The 24340-nt window shown below is 36.2% G+C and overlaps 1 protein-coding gene and 1 long non-coding RNA gene across 3 annotated transcripts in view; both read left to right on the top strand.

The window, feature by feature from the left end:
• LOC149771050 (voltage-gated potassium channel subunit beta-2-like) overlaps positions 1–24340 on the top strand; it is a 251185-nt gene that overhangs the window by 157815 nt on the left and 69030 nt on the right. For both annotated transcript variants that reach the window (XM_089948905.1, XM_089948906.1), the window contains 2 exons: positions 14125–14169; positions 20292–20336. In XM_089948905.1, the coding sequence (XP_089805031.1) occupies positions 14125–14169; positions 20292–20336 (90 nt within the window). The remainder of the gene's footprint in view (positions 1–14124; positions 14170–20291; positions 20337–24340) is intronic.
• On the top strand, positions 2005–4227 carry LOC149771051 (uncharacterized). The gene is made up of 2 exons (XR_016418411.1): positions 2005–2939; positions 3756–4227. It is a non-coding gene; the product is annotated as an uncharacterized LOC149771051 (long non-coding RNA).

Here is a 24340-nt window from a genome sequence, read left to right as displayed (position 1 = left end):
ACAATATGACATATAAAACTCAAGTATTGTTAAGAACAATGACATATAAAACTAAAGTATTGTTAGGAAGAATATGACATAAAATTCAAGTATTGTTAAAAAAAATATGACATAAAACTCAAGTTTGTTAAGAACATTATGTGACATAAAACTCAAGTATTGTTAAGAACAATATGACATATAAAACTCAAGTATTGTTAAGAACAATATGACATAAAACTCAAGTATTGTTAAGAACAATATGACATATAAAACTCAAGTATTGTTAACATAAGCATCCACTACCTAATTGTATATGTTGTATCAGTTTCATGCTGTCCTCTGTTACTGCATAATATAAGCAAATCTGTGACAATTTATTACAAACCACAAATGGGTTAGAGTCTCAGGCTTGGCCAAGGTGGTTATGTGAGAAAGTGTGCCATTAGCTTCTCGTGGGTCGGTGGTTCTTTCCGGGGTTTTCCAGGGTTCTTCCTCCACCATCTAAACTGGCCACCAAGTTTAGTCTATCTTGTGCTGAAAAATGGCAATAAACCCTATAATAACAACAACAAAAACAAGCTACAAATAATTTTTAGTGCTATTGGTCATAGACTAAGATGGTCTGTTGTCCATTGTCCATCATCCAATGTCTATTCATTAGCACAAGTTTGGTATTGCCAATCCTTCTAAACTTTACACATGGTTTTGTTGCCCCTAAATGAAAATAATATCAGTTGGAAATCCAAGATGAAAATCTTGTTATCACTACTTCTCCTCAAAGGATGTCACATCAATATAGGGTTTTCACTAAAAGAAATCTAATGATGTCCTGTTGGTCCTAAATGAATACGGTTCTGATCTGACTTCCAATATGTTGACCATGACAGCCATTTTGAAATTCTTTTTATTGCTGCTTCTTCTGAATGGATGGTCATATCAACATGGGATTTCACTAAAAGACTTTTTATAACCTTTAGTTGGTCCTAAATGAAAATGGTGCCAATTTGACATCACTATAACCACCATGGCAGCCATCTATAAATTTTTTTTATTGTTACTTGTCCCTAATGGATCGTCATCATAGCATCAGGTTTTCACTTAAAAACTTACGTATTGTTGGTGCAGCCCTCTTCAAGATCTTGTTATTGGTAGTGGAAGATCATATTTTGAAAATATCTCTTCTCGGTCTCTGCAAATGGATGGTTTTATCAGCATGGGGTTTTCACCACTAGACTACTTATGATACTTGGTGGTTTCTGCGTAAAAATGATGCTGTCAAATATGAATGCCATAATGACTGTCTTAATAATTTTGTCAATTACTACCATGGATGATCATTATGTCATGGGGCTTTCACCAAAAGACTTCTAATGATGTCCATTTTGTCTGAATGAAAAACTTTGCTAAGCTGAAGGCCAGTATGTGTACCACAGCAGTTAATTGGAAAATCCTGTTATTGCTGCAGAATATCAGTGATGGTTTCAACAGTTAACAGGATGGAAATGATATTACCTTTAATTCCTTGAAATTCTTTTCACACAGTTGACTCGACCCAAACCAAAATGCATCCTTGCTGAAAGCTTGTGGCAAGCTTGCGGTAAGCTTGCGATAAGCTAGTTTGATGTTTATAAGCTAACATGGATGCTTGCGCAAGCTTGTACAAGCAAGTGCAGGCTTAGGCAAGATAGCTGGATATAACCGCAAGCTTGCACAAGCTTGCGCAAGCTTGTACAAGCTTTCTTGTTTGCTTCAGAAATTAAAACTAGCTTGCACAAGCTTTCTTGTTTGTTTCATAAAGTAAAACTAGCTTGCGCAAGCTTACTTGTTTTCTTCAGAAAGTAAAATTAGCTTGCGCAAGCTTGTTTTCTTCAGAAAGTAAAACTAGCTTGCGCAAGCTTTCTTGTATGTTTCAGAAAGTAAATTTAAACTAGCTTGCAACAAGTTTCTTCATATATATATATATATATATATATATATATATATATATATATATATATATATCCATTGCTTGTGAAAGTTTGAGACCATGTATCCAAGTAGCAGACACCATCACTGTCACGCCCCTACGAAAACAAAGTCATGACTTGATGAACAATCATGAAGTGTTCATGAAAGTTCCTCAAGTAAGTTCATGAACTTCAAGAATTTTGATGAATCATGTACTTGAAGTTCATGAACACACTGATGAATTTTTATGAACTATTATAATATCTTTGAAGTTCCTGAAATGTCATGAACTAATGGTTCATGAACAATTCAAGTACTTTGATGCAATACCATGGTATTTCTTAAAAAAATGTATATTAAATATCTATATCATTATATTCATAAAATGTTCATGAAAATTTATCATACAAACTTCTCACAATATTAGTGAAATTTAAATAAAGGTGAATTTTTTCTTCTTTTTTTAAAATGATATACTGTATAAATGTTCATACAGATCTTTAATTCAATACTTGTTTACTTAACCTGAGTATTTCTGGATTAATATGGGAAAATATTTTCTGGCCAGCATCAACAAAATGTATTTGCTTTAAAAAGCTTTCAATGACTTTGTCCTAACGTTTTTTTTCTTCTCTCCATTACTGTTATAAACTGCATATTCTATTGACTTAGCCACTGGTTGCCAATTTGCAGTAAAAACCGAAATATATTAACAACGATTATTCTGATTGGATGACTTTGAAAAAAGACGTGATATGATTGGTTAATATACGCGCGCGATTTCAACAGTTAAGCTTCCTCAGAAACCAAAGATCATGCAGACCGTTAGGCAAAAACCTCGAACAAAAACCGTGGACTCCATGGAATGGACAGATGAGAATATTTTCAATGTCATTTTTTTAAAGTAAGTAGAAGTGCAGAGAAGCGACTTTGAAGAATGTGAAGGAAATGATTTGGTGAGAGCAAAATTAGGCGGAAAAGCGTACCAAGCCCGGATGACCAGAATTACGGTGAGTATCTTTTTCTTGGTCATTCGTGATTATTTCAGTAGAAGTTATATGGATATTTTATTGGTTTATATATGTCATCATATTATTTATAACCAAGCTAATGACACGATTTTGTTCAGACCTAATTTAAACTTGCTCATCGAAGTTTTGAAAATCACTAAACATTATCACCCCCACCCACCCCCCCAGTTCTCGATACCAGACGTGGTTCGATATCGATAGGAGTTGAGATGTTCGAGATCGTTTTCTTTTACATGACATCACTATTTCTATAATCTGATGTAATTTCGTAATTTAAAAAAAAAACCTTAAGAAAATAGTTAATGCGTGAAACTGTTCACAATAAAAGTGCAAATAACAACGTAATGAAACCGGAAGCAGCTATACGCAACATGCGGAGTCGGAGTGGTTGCATTAGTGACATACTAAGGGCCTATACCACACAAGTCTGGCGTTTTATTAATAAAAAATGGCGAAAATATTTGAAAGCATGAAATAACCGTTATCTTTAATATATACGGTTATTTAGTGTAACGGTGTTGTCAAAAAAAATGTCATATTTTACTGAATAAAACATATAAAACATCCGTCTCCTGTGACTATACCTATGGCTAGACAGATTCAGTTAATATAAAACAGTGACAAAATTCTGCAATAATATAAATGCTCAGTATTATGTGTAAGGGATTAGATCATTTTTGAGTTGGATCATATTATTCCAGTAAGTAAAGTGGGGTACAATGATAATGTGCTAAAAGCTAAAAACAATGTTGATCAGAGATTATCTGTAATTAACTAACTTTACCTTTTTTTCAGACCAGACAGCAGAAAAGTAAAATTGTTAGAGGATGAAGTTTGTAGGTTAAGGATGAAAATTTGAAAACTGGAGGATTCAAGATGGAAGAGACATTAAATTGTGACTGCTGCAACAATGTTAAAGATCCAAACAGTAATCAGATGGAACAGCTTAAGTTGCAGAAGGAGACATTCAGTAGTGACAATGGACAGGATTTGATTAAATTATAGACCCTGAACATCTTCACAAAAGAGTTATCAGACAGGTCAGTCTCTGGAAGAAGATTGGTCAGGAGAAACCCCAGCTGAAAGACAGCCCCATGACGATGAAATATGCTTCAACAGTTGATTGCAGGCAACTGCCCCAATATCTCTTGAACATTTTTCAAAGAAAAATTACAGAACATACAAAAAGTGTTGCTAAGGGTAAAAAAAAAAGAATATCACTTGTCAGTTTAAATTTATCTGAAATCAAATACAGTTTTTAAGATAATATGTTGCATTTTATACTGTATTAACCCCATCCCCCATCTAAGGTTATTGTATGATTCACGATGAATAGGTATTTGTGACTTGTCAGGTTATCATATTTTGTTTTATAGGCACTGTTCGTGAAGTCATGAATCATTGAGAAACTTTGTTCATCATAGTTCATGAATATGTTCATGCACTTGTTCATGAATGATGATGATCCAATTTGTGGACTGTTTTCAATTCATGCACATTCTAGAATAATTCATGAACCTTTTGATGAACTTTCATGAATGGTTCTTGAACCAAGTTCATGAACAGTTCATTCATTATTCATAATCATTTCATAGGGGCGTGACACTTGCAGCTAGGGGAACACATAAAGCTTCTGCAGCCTTGGGTAAGCTTGCAGTAAATGAATAAACTTGAACAATGGAATTAAACTTAATGTTTTGGCAGAACAGATTTGTTTTCCACTGCATTGCAACTATAAGATTGCATTATTTAATCATTAAATATGCAGATTACTTCATTGGAATGAAGTAAAACTTTGCAATATATTATGATAATTTGGTCCACCAGGAGCAGTTGAGTCTAAAATGCATTTTTGGACAGGGGCCTTCGGACTCCCAGACCCCCCCCCCCTTTCACATTTTCAGGGGGTTTTTTGGAAGGGGGAAAAACACAATCATGTCTGATTTTTGAAAGCCCAGATGCTTGTAGCAAGAAATCTCTGCAAGCTTGCAACAAGCTAGTAACAAGCTTGCGCAAGCTAGTAACAAGCTTGCACGAGCTTGTGTATACTTATTGTACTAGGTAAATAAATAACAAGCTTGCGCATGCTTGTGCAAGCTTAAGCTTGCGCAAGCTTGCTGCAATGTTCCAAATACAAGCTTGCTGCAATGTTCCAAATACAAGCTTGCCGCAAGCTTTATAAATAAGCTTGCGCAAGCTTGCTGCAATGTTCCAAATACAAGCTTGCCGCAAGCTTGCTGCAGTGTTCCAAATACAAGCTTGCCGCAAGCTTTATAAATAAGCTTGCGCAAGCTTGCTGCAATGTTCCAAATACAAGCTTGCCGCAAGCTTTATAAATAAGCTTGTGGCAAGCTTGCTGCAAGCTTTAAAACAAGCTTGCAATTTTGGTTTGGGGCAGTCCCTTTGGTTAGTGTCCACCTTGGATGTGGTAGATTGTGGGTTCACACCCCGACTGAGTCATACCAAAGACTTATAAAACTGGTATTAACAGCTGCCTCGCTAGGAGCTCAGCACTAAGAGGTTAGTGTTTAGGACTGGTCAGCCTGGTGTCAGGATAATGTAACTTAGGGTGGGACATGATGCTAAATGTCTGCGGCATGATGCTGCCATGCTGGTAGACATCACTATAATCTGCCACACTGCAGACATCAAAGTGATATGACTGAAAAATTATTAAAACTGTAAATCCAAATCACGTACACACACACACATACATGCAATAACATAAGCTGTGGTCAGCATCGTTTGATTTGTCAACAGTTCCTTGTTAAATCACAGAAAATAATATTTCAGTTTTTTCTAATTCTGTATAAATTTTGATAAATGTCTTTGTCTAATAATTAATTTAGAGCGCTAGTATTTCCAGGGAAAACAAACTTGAAATCCAAATAAATTGAAGAAAACAAAATAATTAGCCCAAAACTGGTCACAACATAATACACTTTAACCTCTCAAGTGTAAAGGCAAGAATGACTATTCTTTTTCAAAACATTAATAATAAATCTAACTACACCATTCCTTCGATAACTTGCACCCTGATAACTCATGAACCCGCTTATAACACAGTCAGGCGTGGATCCCTATTTGTTGAACTTGAAGAAAATCACAATTAAAATTGGTAACGGAAACTTTGATGTATCGCTTGTTTTATCATCAAAAACGGTAGATAGAAAATGGAAATTTTAATCAACACTATGAAAAATCAAATTTAATAATAGGTCATACAAATTTTACATTTTCTTTCCAAATGATATGTAAGGAAATTTCGATCAATGAAAATGTCACGCAGAGTAACAAGTCAGTACTTTAATAAATAAATACAAATTATATAATTTTTGTATCAATTTAAATTTTTTTAATTCTAGTTCTATGTTTTAGTTCCTTTTAAGTGTAATCATCATAAATGCAATGTGGTCTCTTGAAATTAAACGTAAAATGCATCAACCTACCCTAACAGCTATGCCTGTAAGCATTTCTCTGAAAACCTAATTAGGTTCCAACCGTGTTTTGATTATAAACTGACTTCCTGAAATATTTGTTGTATTGTTGCACTGAATTAAAAGCTGGCCTCCTTTGTATTATCACGTTAATTATGTCTTTTGAATCAAATAAAGGAGGTGGAATAAAAGAAAAGTTAAATGGGACGAAAATCCAACCACCTTAAAATCTAGCGGCCCCAGTCGTATGTCGGGTGGACTCACTTCATTTGATCAATCAAACACTTATAAATATTATTGTTTATGTAACAAAAGCTAACTTAAATTAACCAACTCTTTCATAACTGTGATCAAAGATAACAAGGCAGCCAAGTGAAATGAATACTTCATAAAATAAAGAGCTTGATTTCAAAGATACAGACCATTGTAGGCAAGTGAGTTTCAGAGAATTCTTGAACTGGCACTTAGAGATATCCTCACTTATGATAAGAAGTTTCATTTTTACTTCCAATGAAATCACGACATCAATATTGTACTAATTGAACAATACAAAAATTTAGTTTTGACGTAGACGATTGTCTCACAAAATAAATGTCACATGTTTTTGAAAAAAGGAATTTTGTTTGCTGGTGTATCAACAGTTAGTGTAATTCCTTGCTCTGTTGACTCCCAATTTGGCAGGATATTAAACGCCACTACAGGAACCAGACTTATCCCAAAAACAAAAACAGTAATGTAATACACAGATTTTTTTGCATACACGCGATGGTTCTTGAAACTGGTTAGAACAATCTTTCATACATTGGACATTTTGAAAATAAATATTATTTAAACAGAATAATGAACAACTTCATTAGAAAAAGTGCATTATTAAAAATTAATATGAACGTGATTGTAAAATGAGGATTCAGTCAATAAACAGCCCGGTTCCCTAGTGCCACTCCCACTCCCCCACGGTTTTCTCGACGTCAAAGCAATTTTTCTCTGATTTTTGGAGGTCCCTTGGCAACTCATGCCTTGCTTATAGTGCAGTCTATGTTTGTGAGTTATTGAGGGAGAGGTGTACAACACAAAACAGATGCCTGGATGTTGGTCATTCCTCTTTAAAAAACCAGAGTTTGTAACAATTGCTATATGTTATTTGACATGAAGGCCAGATATGACCCTGACTGAAATCGATGGTTCTTACTCTAGGAATGAATAAAATCAATTTTTTTTAAAAAGTTGTTTACCAGAACCTTTAATGGTTCTGAATCAACATCAGAAACTAGAAATAGTGTTTCAATTATTACTTGTTTATAATTGAATTAAATTTGTCAAATCCAGTAAACAAAATTACATTACAATAAAATGTAATGGAATATAAAAAAGTTTAAACTAACAATTAAATTAAATCAAATTTGCATAACAGAACAATATTGCATTCCATGTGAGGCAAGTGTTTTATGATGCCAAATTAGAAATAGCCAAAAGTTAAGTGTATACCTTCCTTATGAATGACTTGAAAATGTTTACTGATCCTAATCATTTGGCAAGTGGTTAATGTGCCAGACTTGTGATTGAATGAGTGTGGGTTTGAATCCAACGGACGGATGGTCAGTCTGGTCAATTGCCATGGTGTGTCCTTGTCAGAGGACTTTCCTCCAATTGCCTTGATACTAAAAGAAAAACTGCCAAATTAAACAATGATACTGAATTAGAAAAGGCAAGCATGTTCAGGGCTTAATAGACTGCTCAGTATGGAATGGAAGAATATGTCAATCTTAACTGGATGAATTCTGATTGAATATGGTTTTTACAAAAACTTTTTAACAAGATATTAAGACTGTGGCATTGATTCTTCCACAAATATAATGTGAAATTTTGCTGGCCACTTGCTTCAATTGAAATCTCTGTCTTTAGACTTCTTTCTTGCTTGATGTTCATTCTTTAAGTTAGAACTCACATCCATTTTCTGTCCAGTTTACTTTTACATGTTTTGATGTAACTATTTTCTAACTGCTGATTGATTGTGAGTATTGGCACACATGTATGTGTATTAATGATATTTGACATTATCAAGTCTACCAACTATTTTTTTCTCATTGTAAGTGTATTAAATATTTTGAAGAACACAGGCAAGTTATTTTCTTTCATTCACATTTAAATTTCCACTTATTTTCTAAAGGCGTTTATGAAAAAGATAGCTAATTCTCAACTCACAGATCTCACCTTTTTTTGGTTACATGCACTGACCACCCATCCCCACCCACTCCAAAAGCTCAAAATACAGTTTTTGAGTCTCAAAAATCCCTCACCACATATGGTATGCTTCATTTGCATCTCAAGATGTGAGAACAACCAACTATTAGTGCCATGGGATTGAACTATCCTTACAGTATAAAATTACTCTGTTTAGAGGGTATGAATCTGTGCCACAGCCTATGTTAATAGGACTTGCAGGAGAAGAATTTGACAAAGGAACGTTGTGAATTATACAGAATACTTAAACAAACTGTGGATTTGTAATTGTAATGGACTTACAGTAAAGTTATAAAAGTATATACATTTAGTTTCTTAAATGTTTATTGAGACAAGCACTGTATTCATGTGCAGAAAAACTGTATTTATTCATGTGACCAGATGTGATTTTTGGAAGTAACATACATTGTTCAGCTATGTTTTAATTAAATGTAAAACAAAACCACCAACAGCTTTCTTAGTTCATGCACTCCTACATGCACGTACACAGATGTATTCTCATGATTACATTATCTCTATCACTTTCTCTCTCTCAAGTCACACAGACATTTATCAAAGACACTTTTTCACATCTCAAAACCCTAAATCAGTACATCACATCTTACATTTGTCACTGAAATATAGCAACAGTTCATTACAGTTATTCAATCTGTGATCGCCAATCATTCAGTGACATTTCTGCACTTTGTGTTATGTCTTGCATAAAATATAACACCACTGATAAAATTGTCTTGGATACAGAATTCTGCAGTGATACTGTATTAAACAGTACTGCTGCCCCTTGGCAGCATGGATAATCTGATGTTTTGTCTAATAATAGCTACAGCCAGTATATTGTTGTTGTTGTTGTTGTAGTGTTTAACGCCATTTTTCAGCACACGATAGGCTATACATGGCGGCCAGTATTAATGGTGGAGGAAGAACCAGGAAAATCCCAGAAAGAACCACTGACCCACGAGAAGCTACTGGCAAGCTTTCTCACATACCCACATTGGCTGAATCCGAGACTCGAACCCATGCAGACAGAGGTGAGATGGCAGTGATCCGTAACGGAGAGCGCTTTAGACCAATCAGCCACTCGGGGCCCCACCAGTATATTGTGATTGACTAATGTTTGCTGAAAAATATGAAGATTTATTTACACATAAACTTAAATGTACCATATGTTCTTGCTTATAAGTCTAGCCAAACATACATACATACATACATACATACATACATACATTTGCACTTCCATGTGTGTGCTTCCATGCATGCATATACACACACATACATACATAAAATAGAACAACATGAATGGAATATACCAATTTAATTAATCAGATAAACAAAACAAAAATTGTTCAAGACCAATTGTAGGATGCACAACTACCAGAAAATAAACTAACATAAAGTTCTAAAATGCGATTCCATTTTACATAGATAATTAGCGGTTCCATTTTACATAGATAATTAGCGGTTCCATTTTACATAGAGACAGCAAATTTCACCACAAAATTGAACGAGCATTTCAAACTTTAATTTTTCATGCATTTCTATATAGCCTCTTAACTTGATGCTGTTGACTCTCCAAAATCCACATAGTTTGTTGGTTGGGGTTGATTTGCACAGGAATATTTTTGTTCCCTCTGGCCTACTCTTGCAACACTGCTTTTAGTGATCTCTCAGCATCTTGTTTATTATCTTGGTTGTTCACTCTTATTTTCCATCACCGCTCTGGTGGTCTAGTGGTAAGAGCATCCACCTCGGATGTGGGAGGTCGTGGGTTAGATCCCCCGCCGAGTCATACCAATGACTTACAAAAATGGTTGTAACAGCTGCCTCACTTGGCACTCAGCATTATGAGGTTAGTGTTAGGAATGGTTGGCCTGGTTTCAGGATAATGTGACTGGGTGGGACATCATGCTACATGTCTGCAGATAATGATGCCCCAGTGCTAGACATCACTATAAACTGCCACACTGCAAACGTTGTAGAGATATGACTGAAAAATTGTTAAAGATATGTTAAAAGTCCAAATCACACACACACACACACACACTTATTTTCCATCATTCGCATTTATATCAATCATAGATTCCCTTTTATTAGGTGTGGAATCCAAAGTATTAGGTGTGGAAGCTATTTTCCTGATAAATAAATGCAGCCTTATACTTTCTTGTTACTAATTTCCTGAAATGAACTGACATTCCACTCTACTACATTCTGATTATCCTATCACACTTCACAAGAGAAACATAACTGCTAATTGGCTTCAGGTCATAACTTTGCATCCAGTGCCAACAATGTCATATTTGTCTACATACACAGACTAAACTTCTCTCTTTTCAAAGACAATTAACACACATGTAGTGCAGGCAAAATTAATGTAATTTTCCAATAGAACTAGTTACCTTTACTATTTGATCAATGTCCTAATCTGCTCCTCTTAACCCCTGCAGTGTGAACTGTTAAGCACTGTCTTGAACTAAATATCAGACAAATGCACACATACAGCTGATCCATAATTACCATATAGCCCACAGCATTGCTCACATTTAACCCAATTTCTGGTTTAAAGGAATTCACATCATAGTTTAACAAATAGATATATAAAAAATCACTTCTTGGTTTAATTTGTTTTACTACACTAATCCTAACTAACAATTCATCGGCATAAAGCTTTACACAGACCTAATAATAATCAATTCTTAGCATACATTTTTCGTATACCATTTAACACTACTAAATTCATACACATATCTTAAGACTCATATCAAGAAATAATATGTATGAAATTAAAATTGAAATTGAGGTTGCTCTTTTTCCCTTAACATAATCGTTTCCTTGGTTACATGTCTCTCATAGACTCTCAGCTACACGTCCCTTGGACAAACTTTCTGAGGATTTGGTCTTCCATTTACCTCATGCAAAACTAAGACTGCCTGATTTTGCATTGCAAGATATTTTTCAAACACAAAACTTCACCTAAGGAAACACACCTCAAGCTATTAACCTACCCTATCAGAATTCATGTTTATCTAACTGCCATTATTAACAGACGCCCCTTCAGGGTTGGAGAATTATTTAAAAAAATTATGATTCCCTGATCTCTGCAAAGTTTCAACTTAGGGCAAATATTTCAGCAACATTTCAACCTTTAGCAGTTTGATAAATAAAACCTGTTCTTCTCCCATGTCCAGTTTTGCCTGGCATACAAGTAGTTATGAAATAGAACCTCATTAGTAATAATGTTTCAACCAGATGTACTAAAGAGCTAGCATTGGTTAGCATGCCACAGTTTTAGCCCAGTGCAAAATTACACACAACAACTTAAAATTGCAATGTTACAATGACATCTGCAAAGTTCACTCTGTTACACGTATTATTTTATTGTTGGTGATAACATCATTTTGCCTTAGAGTTGTTCATGTTTTTTGCCCAACATTCTACGTACATTTGATAGAAGTAATCTACAAAGAGGTAATGAAGGACATTGATAACGTAAATTTTGTGCACAGTTTGTTAATGTCACTTTATAGAATGATATTGAGTAAATATAAAACTTGCGCCCAATGCTTGGTGCAGGTGCTTAATACAGCAACTTTCCTACTTGTTTTGTCTCATCGCATACCATTGTCTCACTAACAAATCTTATAAATAATAATAATGGCTTTTTTCATAATTATGGGAAACTAAATATAAATATTTATCCTGAGGGCCAGACATACTTTCCATAATGAATATACATGTAATTGTATGAATAATTGTTTGCTTTCCTTGTAAGCAAAAGCTTTTAACTGTGGCTGAGAAAGCCTTGTAATGTATACCTTTGACATTTAAGCTGCTGTGATTTAATATATGAAGTACAAGGCAAGATTGGTGCTTTGCCAATGAAATTTGGAAGGCTGTTAGAAAATCCATACACTTACATTTGGGTACAAGTCAAGTCCAAGTGCAAACTGCACATACCTAGATTGGCTGTTGCATTCTGTGTGGGCAGATCAGACTGTGCATTTTGTTTGGAGTGCTCAGTAGAACAAACAACACGGGCCCTAATCTGCAAGCACATTTATGCTGTATTGTTTGCAGATGGACTTAAAAGTGGGTATGCAAAGCACTTCATCACTGCCACAAAATAGAAGTGTTTAGCAGTGTTCTTCAGATTGGCCTTTGTAATTTGCTATTCTTGCTCAAGTTGTCGATTTTGTGCTTGCACCAAGATATTTTTCTCTTTGATGTTAGAGTTTGTGGAATGAGGTTAACTTGTTTGCTCCGTTATAAGACAAGAATAACTGCAAACTGCACAGACCCAGATCAGTGCCATCACATAATGTGCAGGCAGATCTAAGTCTCTGCAGTTTGTAAGGAGTAATTAGCTAAATAAAAATCACAGACCCTGATCTACAGACACATTATGCTATGGCAGATCAGGGTCTTTGTTGTTTGTAGAGTGCCTCAACTTATAAGCAAGTATATACTTTATTATAATTTTTATCAATCTATTCTAGAAATGAAAATTGATGAAAATAGAAGTGGACATTTCTATGTGGAATTTAATTTAAAAAAAACAATGTAGGGCTTAGAGGTAGCAGTAGTCCCAAAATTGCACATTTTAGAAGTTTTATATATCTTCTTTAAATTACAGTATTTGGGATCTTTCATTTAAAGATTATTATATCTACCATTGATTTGTATTTTACCATGGACACAGCCTGAAGGTATTAACTTCATTATTTATTATTGTTTAAGGTAGATTGTTTTCAGATAAAGCAAGTTTGATATTAGATGTTTTGATTGTAATGATTGATATAAAATAGCTATTAAATCCGATGTCGTAGAATCAAAATGACTTGCACTAAATGATTTTTATAGATTTAGGCTGTATGAAATTACCATCTGGGTTCCTTTTAATAATGGATATTTTCTCATCTCTTAATTTTCAAATGGTTACAATCTAAGCTTTCCAGTATCGACTTGGCTTATAACATGGTAAAACGTAGCAAACATTTTAGTGCTTGGAGTTAATAACTATAACTTATGGAGCCCCAATCTGATTACAAATCTTTCCTCAATTCAATTTGTTATCTAGTTATTCAGTTAGACATGTTTGGAGTCAAAGGATTTCAATATTAGATGGGTTTGCTTAAATGTGTTGAAAGAATTTTATTCCATTATGAAATGGTCTTTTTTGAATGCCAGAGATAAAACTTAGTGGATGTGTTCATATCGTTTATTTTAACTTATTGGAATAGTTAAATTTACTGATGATTTTAATGATTTACAAACTCCTTTTTAAAAATGGACTAAATCGCCCTTCTCAGAGAAATTAAGAGAAAAAGAAAAGGCCAAATTATTCACACTAAATTCCAATATTTAAGACAAGAAATTTTCAATCATTATTTGATTAACAGTTAAGCCCTGTTTTTAAAGATTTTGAATTCTATACTTCAAAATGTTCAGTTTTAATATGATTTTATAATATATATCTGATCTGTATTTTACAGGGCAGAAATCGTGCTTGGAAAAATCTTAATGAAGAAATCATGGCGGTGAGTCTTTTTTCTAATCCCTGCTTTGAATTTTAACATACAAAATGTACAGACTATGGTTATTTATAACAGTCTTACTCCAATTACATACTAATGTTAATCGACATAACTGAGTAGCCAATTGAGCGTATGATATGCTTATGTTTAGAGTATGTGACAATGTTAACATCAAGGGTCTGCAGGTAAGTGTTTGACATTTTCAGGCTGAATTCACAAGATAATGAAGATGATAATGACTGATGGTCCAAGACAAATGCAAATAGTATGCATTAGAGGACCTAGAAAATGATTAAATGAAAACCAATAACAATGACAATGAGGCTATTGCTTCAGCATCAGATACCATAACAAGGAGTGACAGTTCTGCCAAGAAAGTGTAATGAATGGCCAATCAAGTGTAATGAATGGCCAGTCAGGTGCAATGAATGGCCAGTCAGGTGTAATGAATGGCCATTTAAAATATTCATACTGCTGGTACTAATGATTCTAAATGAAAATGACTGAATGGAAATATAAGATTTCATTTTTTTATAAATCTTAAGCAGTTGAAAAGAAATGTTGTTATTGGTTTTAATGATGCTTTTAACACATCACTGGTTATATCATGCCAAATATGGTGGCCAGTATATTCAAGAGCTGCTCCACTGACCCACAGGAGTGGTCTAAAGTGCTCTTCGTTATGGATCACTGCCATCTCACCTCTCTCTGCGGCGGTTTGAGTCTAAGATTCAGCCAATGTGGGCATGTGAGAAAGCTTGCCAGTAGCTTCTCGTGGGTCGGTGGTTCTTTCCGGGGTTTTCCGGGTTCTTCCTCCACCATTAATACTGGCCGCCATGTATAGCCTATCGTGCTGAAAAATGGCGTTAAACCCCACAACAACAACAACAACTGACCCACAGCATGCTAATGGCATGCTTTCTTAGCCCTCCCCCCCTCCTAAGTGTCTTTCCAGTCAGCCGACTGTCCCTGTCTTTTGTTGCCAAAACTATCAATTTTCCCCCAATAAAATTCAGGGTATTTATTTTGTGCATCTGAGTCAGTTTTGCTCAGTACTTGAAGTGCTTATTATTTCATATATATATATACACACACACACACATATATATATATATATATATATATATATATATATATATATATATATATATATATATATATATATTTGTCAGACCAAGACAAAACCTCACAGAGATGCAATGTGTGAATGATCTGTAAAGGCATGTACCAATAGACCACTCAGCCACACTTGACCCTGTTCTATAAATAAATATTTATGCATCTATTGACTATTATCATGACATGTGAAATATTTAGCCACAAGTTAGTTTCAGCAAAAATTATTGAGATTATTGAAGTAATGTAAAAGGAATAAAATGCAAATATTTAATTGATGATGATATAGTTAGCAAGTAATAAATTAATTCAATGATAAGACACTGTTAAAACCACCAGAAATGAGAAGGGTCCAATACATTCAACCTGGGGGCTTTAAAAGCCCCTTTTCTTGTTAAGAAACTATGGGATATCTTTCATTTTGAATTGGTTATGAAAATGTGAAAACAGTGATTAAGATTTCTCTGTTAGTCATGGATTATCTAAACTCAGAGAAACATGAATTAGAGTCCAAGAAATATGGATTATCTTGATTTGGGGACTAATGGATTATCTAGACCTTTGGAAAACATGGATTATCTAGACTATCTGGAAGACAGATTATTTAATCTCTCAGAAACATGGAACATTTGAACTCTTTGGAATATGTGGATTATCAAGATTGGAAGATACAGGTTATCTTGACTCTGTGAAATTTTGAAAATGTATAATCATTAACATTGGATTCAATCATGTAATATAAGCATTATATCTATGTCCAAATATTTATTCGGTCTGGTTTTTGAATTTTCACAGCAGCAATATGCTACCTATCTCTCTTACATACCCTTTTTCTTCTTCAAAAACTCTCATCGATTTGATATGAATACATCCTCCTAGAGTGGAGAATCGTCCTTCAACACCAGTACACTATTATGTCTGCTGCACCTGGGCAGAAACAGTAATTTTTTTCCAGGGACACCATGCTGATGTTCTGTTGTTTAAAATTGTGACCAACGAAAAATTGTGTGTTGCAAGTTTTACCATGTTTGGTTCTCCTTTCAGCTATATTTCATCTAGTGTTACGTTCATCCTTCTCGTTTTCTGTTCTTATGTAGGCATTACCCCTGGCATTTTTCAGTAACTAATTCTGGAATGGGGGTTTGGATTATCACATTGTATCTCATCATTTAGGTGTCAGGGTACACTATTCTTATTTGTCACAATAATACAGTTGGTTTACAGGTTAGTCTTACAAGTCCAACAACAGTCCAACATAAGTCAGACATCATTTTTGGTTTTTGGTCTATTACATGATCTATTGTAATCCATACTTGACACATCACATTGTTATTGCATGTTTCCTCATTGTCCTTGAGTATAATAATGGTTAAACAAGCAAATGTCTTTCTTATTAAAAGTTAGAAGAGTTAGAAGACAGTAAATTCCAGATTAATTCTTAGTTTACCATTATGCGTACAGGTGTATATGTAGCACCATACAGACAGGTAAGGTACATCACCTTGGAGCATGTGGTGACTATGAATTGGTGAGTTTCACATTTGATGATAATAATACATTATTATTATTTTAGTATTATTATTGGTTTCTTTGAATTTTACTGAAAACAATATTTCACCTGCAAATACACTGGGGTATATATCACACATACATTCAGTTGGGTGAGTTTCATGTGGATCAAATAATACAGTGAAATTGTTGTTCTCTTTCAGATAAAACTTATTTCAGAAGAAGGACAATGTCAGGACAGTCTTGGGAGGTGTGGCCTCAAGAGGGCCCCTGAGCACTCACCCAGACTCTTACTCAAATGTTTAAAATGTCAATGTAAGGTAAAGCAGGGGGGGAAACAACATGTTGCTCCCCCCAGATAAGGAGGTGGAGCACTGCATAAACATGCTGCTCTCTCCAGATAAGGAGGTGGAGCACTGAGATGTTGGTTCCTTTCATTTAGGGAGTTGGAGTGCCACACACATTTGTTGCTCCCTTCTATTTTATGGAGGGATACGCTCAGGACAGCTCATGTTCAGCGAAGCTTGTTGCCCCTTCCCACATAAGAGATGGTGTACAACTCTCAACTGTTAAACTTACTTCAGATGGCAACATGACCAACAATGTACTTTCTGAGTGATGAATCAGCTGAAGATAAATTCTCTGACTATCATTTAGTGGCCTCACAGTAATAGGAGTAGGTTACAGACTGTGTGCCCTACTTCTGCTATCCTAACCTGTAAAAGATTGGCAGTCTGCCCACCTAGCTAAGACTAGGGAAGCAGAATGGATCAATATCTACTCTTTCCTATTATCCCATCAAATCTTTATGGGGTGTGTGGAGGAGCTCCACCTCTGGGCCATTGATCCAGTATGCCTTGTGTGTTGTACTGGATCCAACCCACAGTCTGTTGAGGTGATCATGCAGCTTGTGTCCTGCCATCATCTCCCCACCAGGTCACATAAAATTGGAAAGCTAGAGTTTTTGCATCATCCAGAGCAGATGGACAATCCTGTCTTCCAACTACTAACCTCTCTGAATTACAGAACATGGAACAGAGTACACTAATGTCCTCTCTCATGCCCAACCAATCTCGATTGAAAGTATGCTAGTCAATGATAACATTCGCTCAATCCTAGTTGATTCCTATTTCAAGGTAGAGTCAGTGCCATTGACACTTTCTACCAGACTTAAGCCTTCCTCTCAGCTGAATGATGAAGATACCTGTCAACTCTTATGCCAGGAGAAAAAAATCCAGAATTTTGGGGTTGTTCCACTGTACCTACCTCCTATTAGTTCATATCTCCCAATTTTTGTAGTGAACTCCTAATACATTTTGTCAATCAATTTTCGTTTTTAGTTTAAAAAATCCTAAATAGATACATCTTATGCAGTCCACAGAAGCCATGTTCTATTGTATTACTCAGCAATACTGTTATGTCAAAATAATTATTGTCACACTACAAACAATTTCTTTTGTTCAGTAAATAGAATGATAACATCTGAAAATAACCCACAGCACAAAATAAACCACAACAGTAAAATTGTCAGCGATCAGTTTCAATCCCAAGAATGATCACTGTGAATGCTGTAGCATCTGCATTCCCACCAGAGAAACTTTCACAAGTGAAGACCTGGCATTAATGTGCCATGGATACAAACATTAATTACCATCATTAAATTAAAGAAGGAATGAAGAAACATACCACACAGCTTGTGTGCCCTCACAAAACTAATTCAGAATAAGTATGTTATTTAGTAAACGATGTTAAATGTCTTTCATATTGAGAATAAGAAAATAAGTTGGGATAAAAAACACAGGAAAAATGGTTGCCACATGTACATTAGCTTGAGACTGCATATTTCGGCATCACTAGTTACGACAAAATTTGCCAATCAGTTGCTGGTGTTTTAGACACACTGGAGAACATGGTTTATTTGAATTGTGTTGGAGGGCCAGTCCTTTTTAGAAGATAATTACAATGATAATTAGTCACACTGGCTTTCTTGCTTGTTTACTTAAGACTAACCTTTAGCTATTGTTCAGTTTGGCTACAGCTGACCAAAATAAGAGAATTTCACGTGTATTGGAGCCAGAAGATCGATCGAAATTTAGTGAACATTATGCTTTAAAAATGCATGAAAAACTTCCCAATTTTAGGTCCCTATTTTTTTTAATTGAGTCGCACTACTTTACATTTGCAAAGTTGACAGGTATAGATGAAAGATGACAGGCAGTATAGATGAAATTGAGGTCTTGTCCATTGACAGGGCATAAATAGTCTTCTGCCTCATAACCCCAGACTTTTATCTGAACAGACTTGCACACAGTTGAAGAAGAGCCTTTCCATTTTGGAAAATAAAACTCTGCATGGTGCAACCACTGACCAGATCTCTTGCTTTTTCCTCATTCTTCCTGAAGAAGAACATAATAGCTAAAACCTTTCCAATAATGATAGAGCCATCTTAATGGAATGGTGTCTTCACCACTCCATAACATAGTCCATTTTCACTTCTGGTAGACCTGTTTGTGATGAGGCTCAACAACATGTTTCCGTTGTATGTATCTCCTTTCCCAGGTCAGGGAGTTTGGGCAGTAGATAGCTGCTGCCTTCAGGGGGATCAACTATTTTGCATACACTTTACGCCATTCCATCTTCTACCTCAAGCTCTGCAAGAGTCAGAACTTTCCGCCGCTCAGATCATTCTCATTACCCAATGTAGCCCCTGAATGATTGTCATTCAGCTATGAGGTTTTAAACTGTTGATGTCTCATAGACCTATCACAATCATTCTTCATTGGAGGATGTCATGAAGGCAGCATTTTGTGATTGGATGCTACCTTCTCCTCCTTCTACCTCAGCATGTTAGCACAACAAGCATGGGAACTTTATCTCTGCCACCCAAAGTTGTGGCACAACTTGTTCCCCAGAGACACCAACAAACTATAAAGTGGATCTCTCCCTCAAATGGTGATTATTTTACAGTTTTCTGGTTTTTACTCAATTAAAACATTAACCTGCCCACCTAACCGGCAAATTCAGATGTGTAATAGCAATGGGTAATGTATTGCTGCTATTAAAATGTAGTTTTGATCGTTTGACCCAGGTCTCCTCCTCTCGGGAGGAATCTTCTGTCACAACACCAGGGATCCCTCCTCCTTGGAGGACATCATGAAGGCAGCATTTTGGCATTCTCATTCCTCCTTTTCCGCCTTTTACCTCTGCTCATTCTCATAACAAAGTGCAGGCATGTAGCCCTGAGAAATACCAACTTTCTGTAAAATGGACATCTCCACCAATGGTGAGTGTTTTCCATTTTCTCTGTTTCTGTATGATTTTAATGGGAGCATCAGCCAACCCTGCTTACTGACAAATTCAGCTAAATAACCATACTTCAAACTTTGCTAAAATTATACTCAGTCTAATTTAATCCCATCACAGCAGAATAATGAAGCACGGTAAGGTTTATTATGTTTAAAGAAAAATGATTACTTGCATATAGTTCTTTTTTATTTCAGGAGGTCAAGCTACATTGTGTCAACCAAAATATATTGGGGTGGAAAGTGAGTGTTATTTTGTGTTATTTTGTCTTGAATTCTCTCTTTTTTTCCAGATTGTTTTAAGTAGAAGTAATTGTAGTGGAGCATGTAAATGTAAGATTTACAGTCTATTTGATACTCTAGCATGTAAACCATTGCCTATCCGTACACACATCTATTAATAAGGTATGGAGACATACATTGTTATCCCTTGCCTATCCATACACACACCTATTAATCGGGTATGAGGTATTGTTATCCCTTGCCAGTCCATACACACATATGTTAATTGGGTATGGGGATATACATTGTTATTTACCAGCTTGCCTGTCATTACACATATCTATTAATTGGGTATGCACACATTTATTAATTGGGTATAGGGACACACATTGTTACCCCTTACCTGTGCTGTCCAGTCATAAGTTACTCTGTGGGAGGAGGTGATGTTGGTTATTACCCTTAGCTATCCTTACCATTGCCTGTCCCAACACACATCAGTTACTATGGAAATAGCATTCATTGTTATCTATGCCTGTCCATAGAAATTTCTGTTACTTGATGCTTGGGGGAGGGGAGGCTACATTGATTGTTATTCTTACCTGTCCATACAAACATCTGTTACCTGGTGGGGGGATTTTGATCATTACTGTAATCTGTCCATTCAAATGTCTGTTTGTCTGGGAGTAACATTTATTGTCATTGTTACTCTTGCCTGTTCAAACACACATCTGATAGGATAGCATTTCATTGTTGCCATTGACTGTCAATGCATCTATTATTTTGGTAGTAAAATGCCATACACACATCTGATATGGGGGTAACATTCATTGTTCCCCTTCCCTGTCCATATACAATTATGTATTATATGGAAGGAGTGGGTGGGTAATATTCATTGTTAAACTTGCCGGTCTATACACATATGTATTACTATGTGGGTAACATTTTGTTGTTACTTCATCCAGTTCATATAAACATCAAAATATGGCATGTCTCAGTATTTTTATATGCTCATTAACTTTAAAAATTCATGATGAGTTATGGAAAGAAAAACTACATTTTAATCTGGATTAAATGTACTTTGAATCTTGATATATTTGTTTCATCTTAGTATTTATATTTATTAAACTGATTATTTGACAGAATTATGTATGTAACCCCTTTTCAACATAAGACTTATGCCATTAATGACTGTATCATCTTTCTGCTCATTAACATCGGAAAAAACTGGAGTGATTGGAATAACATTTGGTATACAAAATAATAGCCATGTTGTTTCATATTTGTAGCAAGCGTTTAAGTTTTTTAGTTGATGATAAATAATTTTTTACCCATTATTTATTGCATTAAAATCTGGATATTAAGCATAGGCACTTATTTTTTAAATTAATACATGTCTTTTGTTTCTGCCCATCCATGTCATGTAGTGCAGCCATTGTCCACCTAACTGGATATCTAATAATAAGCATTGTGTTACGGTCAGTTTTCGGGCACAGTGGTGGGGCATCAGTGACCTATACAGACATTTTTAGTTTCAGTGGTGGTTGTCATCCATTAGTCTCGAGAGACGATGGAAGTGCACCCATGAGATATGTCCCGGTTGGTTGTTGTGCAGCGTCTGCTGTGGCTATGGAGCCCAAAACAGGAGTGGCAGTCCTTGCTGCTTCTTCTTCCTCTGAGATTGCTTTGCATCAGCTAGCAAGCGTAACTTGTCCTGGCCAGCTTTCAGACCAGTGATCAGAGCATGTTGCCAGCTGGACCTGTCTAGAGCAAGCTCTTCCCAGGTGTTGACATCGATGTCAAGGACTTTCATGTTACGCTTGCAGGCATCCTTGAATTAGAGATGTGGCCGTCTGATTGACCTTTTGCCAGAGGCAAGTTTCAAAGAAGAAAGGTCTTTGGCTAGCCATCCGTCATCTATCCGATGTACATGGCCCAGCCATCTAATGGGACATTGGCAGAGGAGTGTCACCATGCTGGGAATCTTGGTACGTTCAAACACTTCATTGTTTGTTTATCGATTGTTCCAGCTGATCTTGAGTATAGGTTGGAGATGTCGCATGTGAAAGGAGCTCAGTCTTTTCTCTTGTGAGGCCTACACGGTCCAGGTTTCACTGGCATACAGGAGAATGCTTGGCACGCAGGAACGGTACATGGAGATCTTAGTGTTCAGGGTCAGCATGCTGTTTTTCCACACTCTTTGACAGCCTGGAGGGAGTTGTTGATGCCTTTCTAATCTGCTTGTTGAGCTCAGCATCGAGCAGGAGGTTGTTGGTGATGGTAGAGCTGAGGTACATGAAATGACTGACTACCTCAAGTTCCTAGTTGTTGATGATGCCTAGGGGGTCTGCATCCTGAGCCATCACGTTTGTTTTCTTTAGGTTTATGATCAACCCAAACTCATCACATGCTTTAGCAAAGCAGTCCATCAGGCACTGTAGCCCAGCTTCTGTGTGAATGACTATAGCATGTCCCTGATGGTTTTGCATTTTGCTCTTTGCCTTTAGTCATGCCAGGTTGAACAGTCTGCAATCTGATTGCATGTGCAGGTAGATCTCTTCTGTAGATGTCCCAAAGGCATGCTTGAGCAGGACAGTGAAGAAGATGATGAACATGGGGGCAAGGATGCAGCCCTGTTTCATCCGCCGTGGATGTTGATGGGGTCGGACATTGAGCCATCGCACTGCACTGTGCCTTTCATGTCATCGTTGAAGGACTGGGTCATGCTTAGCAGCTTTGGATGTCATCCAATCTTCGCCAGGATTGTGAAGAGTCCATCTCTGCTGACCAGACCGAACTCCTTGGTGAGGTCTATTAGAAGGGTATGTATTGTTCCCTGCATTTCTCCTGCAGTTTCCTGATGGAGTAGATCACATCCATTGTGGACCTCTCTGCGACTCTCGATACCCTGTCAGCAAGCATCTGCAGTCTGTTTACAATAATGCATGTGAAGACTTGAACCACGATGCTGAGAAGGGATATGCCCCTGTAGTTGTTGCAGTCATTTCTGTCACCCTTGTTTTTTACAGGGTTACAATGTTGGTGTCTCTCATGTTCTGAGGCACTGCACCTTCATTCCAGCACTGGCAGAGGAGGTCATGCAGGTGTATGAGCAACACGCTGAATCCACACTGGATAACTTCTGCTTGGATGCCATCCTTCCCTGTGGCTTTACCTAAGGACAGTTTCTCTAAGGCCTTCTTTAGTTCGGCCACAGTAGGTTTCTTGTCCAGTTTAGCCATGATAGGGAGGTTTTCAATGGCGTTGAGGACATCGTTGGTCACGTTCTCTCTGGAGTACAGTCCAGTGTAGTACTCTACCCAACGCTCCATCTGCGGCAGACTTCAGTGATGCTTCTCACTTTCTTTGTGGGACCCATTGCTTTCTTTATACCACTGTACATGCCTCTGATGTTTCCGATATCTGTTGCTGACTGGATGCTCTGATAGAGCTGGAGCCAGTATTCATTGGCGCACTGCCGTGCTATCCTCTGTTTAGTTTCAGTATGTGGTTATCAACAGAGGAACTTAATAGGACTGCACAATATACCTTGTGAGTTTTTCACTTTCATAATTCATTTTGATTGGTGTAAAATATTTGAAATCCATTACAAAAAAGAGCAAAGATCTTTGCTTTGTAGTAGCTGCTATGGTCTTTCATTCCAGAACATGATATATACATAGTCATATTTTGGCTAAAATATAATGAATTAGATACTGAGTGTATGCACTTTTTATCTAGATTTTTACAGTATTTTATAGTGTTGTGGTCCTTTCCTCTTTGCCTACCCATTTAAAGTCAGAGTTTCATAGTGTGACAAAGTTATCCATTTGCCTGCCTGTCTGTTACCATTTCCATTTCTGGGTTTTACACCATCTGTCTTTGCCAAACTTTGTGGATGGCTCACTCTTGAGGAAAGAAGAAGCCCATTGATTTTGGGGATTAAAGATATGTGGGCATGGTCACTGTGACAGATGGAGGAAAATGGTTTATGCACAAAAATCATTACCTGGACTAAATATTGTGGA

The sequence above is a fragment of the Sinohyriopsis cumingii genome, unplaced genomic scaffold (assembly GCF_028554795.1).
Source record: "Sinohyriopsis cumingii isolate HCF-2022 unplaced genomic scaffold, ASM2855479v2 utg002136l, whole genome shotgun sequence".
Lineage (NCBI taxonomy): Eukaryota > Metazoa > Mollusca > Bivalvia > Unionida > Unionidae > Sinohyriopsis > Sinohyriopsis cumingii.
The sequence above is the reverse complement of the archived record's forward strand: the minus strand, read 5'-3'. Positions and strand labels throughout refer to the sequence as shown.